Consider the following 10,125-nt stretch of genomic DNA (forward strand, 5'->3'; position numbering starts at 1 on the left):
TAGCAAAATAAAAATAATAAATATAATTTTAATAAGATGCCAGAAAAATCCTTCAAATAGCAGATGAAAGGTAAATAAAAGGATACCAGAAGAAAAATCTAATAGATGCAAATGTTTAAATTGTATACCATCTAGAAAAAAAATGCTTAAATATATAAATAGTCGATAAATAAATCGGTAAAGTTCAATGAAAAGCCAAACTAAAAAGGTAGGTCTTGAGTTTGCGGTCAAAAACAAGGACCAACACACAGGGCTTGTTACTATGCATTGTATAGTCTGAAGTGGTCCAACAGCGAGATGAATTAACTGACTTAGAGAGTACATTAGTCATAAAAAATTAAATGTCTAATATTTCTATAGGTTTCTTAGTATTTTCGGTCAATTAGCCAGTGCTGCCTGGCAGTCTAAACTCTGGGCAAATCATCATACAGTTACTAAACGTCATTTACCCGCGACTCACGGGCCATTTCACACCCACGCGCGTCAGTCTGGTGCAGCAGTGTGAATGTAGCTGTTAAATCTGTCCATAACCTGCGTATTTATCCGGTTTCACACCGGATAGTTTCTATAATGGCGTCCAAACGACGACCGGCTGAGGGCGCGAGGACAGCCGAAAAGAGGAAGAGGAAGACAAAGAGCTGCGAGGAGACAGCTGAACTTTGTCCAGAGGTTGAAGACGAGCAGGTGAAGAGGACTTTGAAGGAGGCATGGAGACAGAGGACCCTCTGCAAACACGGTCAGTACTGAGACAGCAAAACACACTGAGCTTATAAAGCAACGCACAGCTGAGCTGCTTCACTGACAGTCCGAAACAAACCAGTGAATCTCAGTTTCACTGTGTCCACTGTGACTCTTCTACAGTATAAATACCACAGAAAAACAAATATACGCGAGGTCAAGACCACAGACATGCTGTCAACATTAGGGGCTGACCCAGTCTGCCAGGAGGTCTGGGGTTCACCCCCATTTTTCTTTTCAAATTGTGAAAACTCAAAGTTATTTTTGACTATATTATATTATAATATATTATAGAGGTAGGCCAATATTGGGTTTTCAGGGCTTATGCTAATTATTAGTAATTAATGAGACCGATAACCGGTTTTTGGAACCGATATAAAAATAACCGAATAAAAATGAATATTATTTTGTCAGTATTAAGAATTTGGAAAATTTGAAGTGCCTTCTGCAAATGTTACTCAAAACAGCAGGTTCCCAGCAACTTTTTTCAAGTAAAAGTTTTAATAAAAAAATGGATAAGTAAAATTAGCTCCCCGAGGTTTTACAAGTGAAACGTTCCCCCCATGCTGAGATTTTGTTTGCACTTTTTGATTAATTAATTTTATTGGCGATCATTAAAATAAATTATCGGCAAAATGCCAAATATCGGCTCCAGTGATTGGCCAGGCTGATAACCTGTTGACCCCTCTTATATTATGATATAGCAAGTACAGATTTGCAGTATAGCATATGAATATACAATAAAGGAAAGCTACTACCATCTACATAAATTACACATGAAACACAACTTAAAAGTCCAGTGTGTAGCCATCTACAGGCATCTATTAGAAGAAATGGTATACAATATTTTCTACTGCGTTTTCATTAGTTTATAATGCCCTGAAAATAAGAATCATTGTGTTTTCGTTACCATTGAATGAGCTGTTGATGTCTACATACAGAGTGGAGTCCGCAATGTTGTTCACTGGCTCACGTCGGGCACCGAAATTCTCCACTAGTTTGGTACACAGGAGGAGTTTCTGTTCTGCAGCCTCGACACATGCCACTAAATCCTGCACACTGGATCTTTAAACAGGGCTGGACATCGACACCAGCCACCAGCCAAATGCTGGTAAAATATGCAGATGGATGCTAGATTTGCTTCACTCACCAGCCAATAAAACAATGGTTATCTATTAAGTGGAATCCACCAGCCACAGTAACAAGTGGACAAAAAAGTCAATTTCCAGCCCTACCTTTGAATGCTGCCTGACAAATATAATGTAGTAAAGACATCAGTGTTGGTTGAATATGCCCATGAACTGTGAGTTGCTGTAGTACGGCAACACCACAGGACAAACCAGATGTGACACTGCAGAACACCCTAATACACGAACTGTTTGTAAGAACCATTTATGTTTGTTTATGAGTGTGCATATGCTTGCCAATGATTACTGATTTATGAATGTATGGGTAGGGTAACCCTACTACTAATATATATGATATAGTAAGATGAGCTTTTAAAAGAGTAATGTACACAGAAAATGCTTGACCACCAAGGTAGCAAGACCTTATTTTGAATTAATTAATTAATCAAACTATATTTTCCTTCAAATAGGGATTGGTGATATGGATCTCTTACGGTATATATGAGTTTATATATTCTTATATTTATTATTATATTGTTTATTAAAAAAAAAACAAGATACTGTTTATGGATACCAAAACAAGACAGGAATTTTCTGTTTGGGGCCATATCATCATAAAACATCACTGATATTCATTGATTTGCAACAATTTGAACAATTATCTTATACATGCAGAACTATTGAAGGTCAGTGGTATTAATGTTCTGTTCTTCAAATCTCTGATGTGTGGACAAATATCTATTTTCTCTAATAGTATGAATTATAATATTGCCCAACCCTAGTTTTTATGTTTATGTCTGACGACTGGATCTGAGATGAGAATACTATTTTTCTCTTCTCTTTAATTTGAACTCATTTAACCCGTCCAACATAAATAGATGTGAAGGCAACTCTGTGAATGTTTCCCCAGTGAAAGGTCTCATCTGTTCACTGGTACCAATAATAATTCACTTTTGATATTGAGAGTGTGTTTCTGATTAGCTGGAACGGCCAATGCAAACATGGGCTATTAAAGCAAAATCACACGAGAGGGAGCGCTGTTATACTAAATATCAGCACGGCTGTGATTCCAGTGCCTCCTGTCTAATTAAATTGCTTGGTCTACTGTTGCATAATTGCTAATATCTCAGGCAGACTCGTTATCTGTTGTTATTTATGTGTAGGGGATCTGGAGTTGGATTGCCATCCTTTCCCTCACTGCATCATCAAGAACTTCCTCGGCAGCGAGACCTTCGTGGAGAACCTGCAGAGAGAGCTGCTGCAGCTCAACTTCCACGAGAAGTCAAACGATCTGTACAAATTTAAACAGGTGACTATCAAACGCACTGATTTACTTATGTGGGCTGTGTTGTTGTCTCTTATTATCTTCACTGTGTTGTTGCTCCGACACAGTCAGATGACCTAAAGAAGAGAACAGAGCCTCATATCACAGGACTGAGGTGAGAAGTAACATATTAATATCATGTATTTTACTGCATTTGAGGTTTGTATGAGTTTCTTTTGCAGCAGAATTATTAAGTAATATAGGATAGATGTGGAGAAAGGTCAAGTAATGATAATGGTTGGTCTCAGACTGTATTAAGATATATACGGTCTTTGGTCTCTCAACTGATCTAAAGATGGAATAAAAGTGTTTTTAATGGGAGGTAGTTCATTCTCACTGCAGCCCTGATCCACAGCTGTATTTACATCACATTTTACTCACTGGTAGTCCATTGTAATCAATATTTCCTACCTGACAGATTTCATGCCTTTCTCAAATACCAGATTTCAATTGTGTTGCTCTTTTCTTTTTTAAAGTGTTATGAATCTTTTTTTTTACTTCAGTCAATTTTGATAGATTCCATATTACCTCTAGCCTTTAAAACTACTTTATTTGGGAAAAAAATTAAGCCTCATACACTCATATGGGGTTTAGGTTTTATTTTAATTTTATTTGTATGTGTGTATGTATATATATGTATAATATCTTAGATAAAAATAAGTTCTAAATCTATTTATTTCTTGCAATATTTGCAACATGTCTGACCAAGTTGTTGTATGAATCACAAGGCCGAAATGCGGAAGTTATTTCAGTGCTGAGGAAACATGTTGGGGAGTTATCCATCAGCTCCAGCAGGTGGAGCCAAAGATCACATCTGCCTTCTAATTAGTACATTTTCTTTATTTAGTGCTGCCGTTAGTGCCAATATCCTGCATGATGGACTGTGCAGTAAACTTTAATGGAGAATAGATTCAGCTGCTCACACAGATGATCCTTCTTAAAGCTGAAGACTGTTTCTATTCAGTCTGCTCACAGTGCTGAACGTTGCAGTGAACACAAATGTAGCACACTGTAAGTTAGTATTTAAAAAAACCTTTATTGATCGAGTCAAAGTGATCAGAGCATTTACTGCGGTGTTAATGTTGAGGCTTTCAAAGAATATTATCCGGAAGAAATATTGTAGAGTTATTGAGCAGTGAAAGCCGCCAAAACCTGCCAAGAGGTTCAGTGTTTGAACCAAATCCAAGAAAAAAATAAAAGCTCAGTGTATAAATCAAGACAGATATGAGCTGGGCATCAAGTCTGAGCCCAAGATGATCCCTCTGAGACTCAAACATTATCCAGATAGCAAAATAATGTGCTGACTTTTCCTTTATTTAGAAATAATGTGCAGTTCTTTATGATTATGACAAGCTGCGTTTACAGTGACAGACTGCAACGTGTAATTTCTTCTAATATGTGTTTGTAGTTATACATACAGTGCTGCATCAACTGAAGAAATACAGCTCGGGGGACTGAATACCATAATTAAATACACAGTAACAGCCTCCCCTTGCGTGATCATTTATTATTTATGTCACAACAAAATGTCACGGTAGGTTTGAGCAGTCGAACAATCTGCCCGCGTGGTGAGGCTTCCTCAGTTTATACGAGGTGAAAGGTTAAACCTTACTCTCAATACACAACAGGGCTGCACCATAAATTTTAAATATGTATACATTTTTTGTTTTCAGGGCAGCGCTGTTTGGGCGTTTCCGCTCCTGGCTCGGGGAAGTGTTGGGGGTTGAACTTGAGCCCACAGTGGATATCTCTTGTGCCAGATACGAGTACACAGGTGAGCTTTGTTTTGAAATGTTGCAGGAGGGACTGTTGTATTTTTCGGCTCCGTTTATCAGATTCTTGATAACTGAATTCCCTTTTTTCCATAATGTAACGTTCTCTCTTCTTTCCAGATGTTCTTTTGTGTCATGATGATGAATTGGAGGGAAGGCGCGTTGCTTTCATTCTGTATCTCGTGCCACCGTGGCAGAGCAGCGACGGAGGAACCCTCGATCTCTACTCAACAGACAGTGAGTGCCCCGCTTTGTGTTTGTATTTCTTTTAGACAACAGAAGGCAACAGAGGACAAATATCCGTCTTTGTCCTCAGGTAATTTTCAACCGCAGAGTACAGTGAAGTCGCTTGTTCCCTCTTTAAACACGCTCGTCCTCTTTGAAGTTTCTCCAGTCTCCTTTCACCAGGTAAGAGTAACTTCTGCCTTTTTTTTATCACCACAGCACCAAAGAAGCATCTGTGATTGCAGATCCATAACGTGTGTTTCGTTTGTCCAGGTGTCAGAGGTTCTGACACAGGACAAGTGTCGTCTGTCTCTGAGCGGCTGGTTTCACGGGCCGTCTTTGGAGCGTCCACCCCGCCACATAGAGGCCCCCGTCCCACGGAGTCCACACCTACCGAGAGATGTGAGTATGGTCAAAGATGTGTACAGTTTGCCTGTATATGATTAGTTGTAAATTAGGTGAGCTAATTGGCGCTGCGGGGCGCCAATTAGCTCACCTGGTAGAGTGGACGCCCCATGTGCAGAGGCCATGGGTTTGATTTCACCCTTGGCCCTTTGCTGCATGTCATCCCCTCTCTCTGCCCCTTTCACACTATCTGCCTGTGAAATAAAGGGAAAATCCCCACCAAAACAAATTTAATTGTCTTTTCAGGGTTCTCACAGTTGTTAATTTTTGGAAAATTTATTAAGTTTAAAAAATGTTTTTCCAGGCCTGTAAAGGGTTTGGAGTTAACAGAACGGTTTGGATAAGTTTGGAATATACATTGTTTTGGCTATTATTTAAAATATGTTTATTAAAATACCAACACATGATTAACATTCCCCGAAATACATTCCTTGTATTACTCATTTAAAATCTAGTGTCGCTGAAATGGCAGACATGTTGGTGATCAACCGTAATTTATTAAGTTATCACACAGGCTCAGGCAACGTTGCAAAATATCTATTACACATGTCCATGAAATAAATTGTTTTTGTAACAAGAAACAGATGCATATAAAGTTGTCAAAATCATAATCTAAACACACGTAGAAATGCATTTAAATCCATATGATCTTTCTTTTTCCCAAAAAGGGGTGAGACCTTGACATTTTATGAAGTACCAATATGTGGCGATCTGTTTTTTTGGCGTATGCTGCGAATTCTTGTTTAATACATTTTTCAGTGTTTATGTGCTGTAAAATTTGCCGTTACACACACGCACACACAAAACACAAAAATGTTCTTGCTCTTTTTATTTTTGCGTCTATTTTTTTATCCAATGGTTTGCTGTAGATTTGAATATCATTATTGATTTTCTTGTATTTATTCATATCATCATTTAAATGTATCTGAGGCTTTGGCAATATTGTTTTGCAAACATTCATGCCAGTAAAGCAAATTGAATTGAATTGAAGCTGAGTCCCTGACAGGAGCGAAGCTGCTGATCTTCTGGCTCCAACTTTTTTTTAACAAACAGATGCAACACTCAGCAAAAGAGTGAATACGTGTATTTCTCAAATTGTCAAACTAATTCTTTAACACAGCCTAATTTATGTTCCCGCTGAGGTGTTTGTTTTGTTTGTTTATTACAGGAAACGTTGCTGCTGGAGTGGGTCAATCCAGTGTACCTGGACATTTCCTACCAAGAGCAGATTCAGACGGAGTTCGAGGAGAGCTCTGAAATTCAGCTCAAAGATTTTCTTCAGGTAACTTTCTTTATCTGCCTTGCACATGTCCACTCGCTGCTGTCGGCTGATTATGTTTCTGTCCTCAGGAGGAGAAGTTCAGGGAGGTGAGTGAAGCACTGAGACTCACTCAGATTGAGTGGACGAAGAGAGGTCCGCCTAATAAGAGGTAGGACATGTTTCAGAGATCATTCGACTTGTTAGCATTTTTAAGAGTTCTGTGTCGAAGAGCATTTGCACATCAAGTCCGTATTTTTTGTTTGAAATTGTTGCACGTTTAAAAATAAATGACCTCATGTTGTGTCAGTCACATTAACACACTGACCCTGAAACGTTTGTCGGTCGGCCTTTTTTCGCGTCTGTCAAAAGCCTTAAGAGACTTTTTTGATGAAGAAACAGTGAAGAAAATGTGGTGTAATGCGAGACGCATACATCCACAGCAAGGGAGAGGAACGGAGAGCACAGTCTTATGTCAGAAATCCGATAGCAGACTTTAAACATTCACATTCAGGTGGATGATTATGATGATGAAGAGGGATGAAGACAGAGACACAGACACAGAGAGAGAGAGAAAGCGACAGCTGGGAGACAGAGAGGGAGGAGGATGCCAAATGCAAGATGCGGGGAGAAAGCGACGACAGCCATTCGTTTCATTCAGTCAACCTTTATTTAATCTCGAGATATCATTGAAAGCATGCCCTCATTTACAATGATGTCTAGAGTACAATCAATACATTTCAAAAACAAACAACGAAACACAAGAAACAACTGGAGAACTGGAAACTCCAGCTGACAGGAGCAAGGAAGCAAATGTGTCTCTACATTTGTCTCGTATTGCAAATTTTCACGACTAATAGACCTTATTAAAATAAAACTATTTGGACACTGTGTGCAAAGTTTCTGTGTGAACCTTTTTTCATCGAATGATGGATTAAACAAATGCATACGAAAAATATGGACTTAAGACTATTGTAAGCGACGTGGGTGTGTGTGAAGGAATAAATCGGTGTTTTAGTAACTCCAGTGCATGTGCAGTCAGCTCACGCCACCTTCAGTATCCCTTGCCCTCACTCATCTCTCTCCCCTTTCTTCTTCTACCTCAACTTCAAGAACTGACGGCCATGCAAACAGCGCCAACTAGCTATTTTAACCTGTGCTTACACCGTACTATAAACATATCCCCCTCTCACTCTTACACTATGATTATAGCTGCTGTCTTTATGTGCATTTAGATGTTATGAAGTGGCCTCCCTGGAAACCTTCCCTGAGTGTGTGAGTGCATGTTGGGAGCTGCTTCGATCAGAAGCGTTCTTCCTGCTTCTCTCCAACTTCACCGGCCTTCGATTGCACTACCTGTGTCCTGCAGATGATGATGATGACGAGAATAAAGATGAAGAGAAAGAGGACAAACAGGCAGGAGAAGCCACAGGGTCTTCAACTGAATCACCATCAGCAAATACGAGCAGAGAGAAAGGTGTGTCTGTGTGTGTGTGTGTGTGTCTGTCAGTGGGTTTCCTTCAGTCTTTACTGCTCTGTGTGCTTATGTGTGTGTGTGTGTGTGTGTGTGTGTGTTTTTTGTGTGTGTGTGTGTGTTCTGACCTTTATTTGTGCTTTAGAGCCAAGCACACCTGTGTGTTGTGGTGAACTGCGTCGATGGTCTCATGGCGGCTACACGCTGTTGCATGATGCAGAAGCAGCACGGGCAGAGTACGCTCTCGACCTTGTTTTGCCTTTTTGTGGTGCAGGTGAGAACGCACACACACACACACACACACACACACACACACACACACACACACACACACACACACACACACACACAGAGTCAATCTTGTGACTGTTTCAAAACTTCCTTTCACAGACTGGCAGTCAGAGTTTGGGGGCTACACATGTTATGTTGCTAATGAGGAAGATGAGGAGGTGAGTGTTGGTTACAGTATAATTAGAGTAATTGTACATATGCAGGCAATATATTATCTTCATCATTGCTCTGTTTCCTCCACATCACAGCTCCTGACAGTGTACCCAGAGGATAATTCCCTCGCCCTTGTCTACAGAGACAAAGAAACTCTTAAATTCGTCAAACATGTAAACCACAAAAGCTCCTCTGGTTCTGCTAACAGATCATTTTATGACTTCTCTTTTGTGTACTATGAATAAATTAATATGTTTATATCTACTTTGTGTGTTTCTTGACATCTTTATTTCATCTTTCTAAAGGTGTTGTGCATGTTTGATATACCATGTACACATTTACAGACGCTGCCCTGCTCCTTGGTAGCGGGAAAATGGAACTTTTTTATTAATGAACCAGCACCAGTTAAGTTTAATTTAGTTACATTTTAATACATACTGTTAAGGCATTATATTATTAATATTTTGTTTTCATCATCTGTTAATCACTCATTCCATTATATTAAATAAAATGCTTATAAAAACCTATAGGACATAATAATAAAAAACAGAAAAAACTGCTGCTGTAACTGCTTTGCATGTTTGTTTGTTTTTTTTACAGCTGTTAACATGAATAACAACAGCAGTGTAAAAGACATACTCAGATGTTTTACTTAAGTATAAGTAGTAATTCTACAGTGTAAGTACTCGTCAGTACAAGTAAAGTAGTATAAGTAAGTTACAAGTAAAAGTCCTACATTCAAAAACAAAACAAAAGCATACTTAAAGGTTCAATGTGTAGGATTTCGGGGCATCTACTGGTGAGGTTGCAGAACTGAAATTTTTCACCCATAAGCCAAGCATGAGGGAGAACTCCGGTGACCACAAAATAAAGCAGAAACAAATGGCCCAATCTAGAGCCAGTGTTTGATTTGTTCGTTCTGAGCCAATGTGGAACAACATAGTGGACTCGGTGAAAGAGGTTCCATATGTAGCTATATATACACCTCATTTTAAGATAACGAAACCACAATAATTCCTATTTTCAGGTGATTGTAAACAACCAAAAACATAGTAATGAATACCATATACAATTTCTACCAGTACAGGGCCCTAAATCCGACACCCTGGACCTTTAAATTAAAATACAGGAGTATTAGCATTAGAATATGACTAATATAGGAGATCTAGGACAAATATAGGAGACTAAAATCAGGCTACTCAGTATGCAGAATAGTCCAATTCAGAATATATATATACAGTATATATTATTATTATTATGTTCATCATGTTGAAGCTACTAAACGTTGAGCTAATTTGTCATTATGTACACTGCTGGGTAGCAGTCAAATTTTAGCTTTGTCCATAATAATACATCAT

General features: G+C 38.8%; 1 protein-coding gene across 1 annotated transcript; it reads left to right on the top strand.

The window, feature by feature from the left end:
• Positions 1–434: 434 nt before the first annotated feature.
• Positions 435–9,031, top strand: ogfod1 (2-oxoglutarate and iron-dependent oxygenase domain containing 1). The gene is made up of 13 exons (XM_042495990.2): positions 435–736; positions 3,029–3,174; positions 3,258–3,304; positions 4,863–4,963; positions 5,082–5,198; positions 5,278–5,369; positions 5,460–5,588; positions 6,760–6,873; positions 6,942–7,021; positions 8,085–8,326; positions 8,469–8,597; positions 8,714–8,772; positions 8,863–9,031. Exons 1-13 carry the CDS (start codon positions 571–573, stop codon positions 9,010–9,012), a joined length of 1,572 nt encoding a protein of 523 aa, XP_042351924.2. The 5' UTR covers positions 435–570; the 3' UTR covers positions 9,013–9,031.
• Positions 9,032–10,125: the final 1,094 nt, after the last annotated feature.

Source organism: Plectropomus leopardus, chromosome 1 (assembly GCF_026936395.1).
Source record: "Plectropomus leopardus strain MGB_pleo_1.0 chromosome 1, ASM2693639v1, whole genome shotgun sequence".
Classification (NCBI taxonomy): Eukaryota; Metazoa; Chordata; class Actinopteri; order Perciformes; family Serranidae; genus Plectropomus; species Plectropomus leopardus.

Bases quoted from the DNA above. Each gene is read 5' to 3' on its own strand.
- ogfod1 (XM_042495990.2), top strand. From the start codon at position 571: ATGGCGTCCAAACGACGACCGGCTGAGGGCGCGAGGACAGCCGAAAAG. The intron at 3,305-4,862 runs GTGAGAAGTAAC...TTTTGTTTTCAG, and splicing joins CCTCATATCACAGGACTGAG to GGCAGCGCTGTTTGGGCGTT. The intron at 8,773-8,862 runs GTGAGTGTTGGT...TCCACATCACAG, and splicing joins CTAATGAGGAAGATGAGGAG to CTCCTGACAGTGTACCCAGA.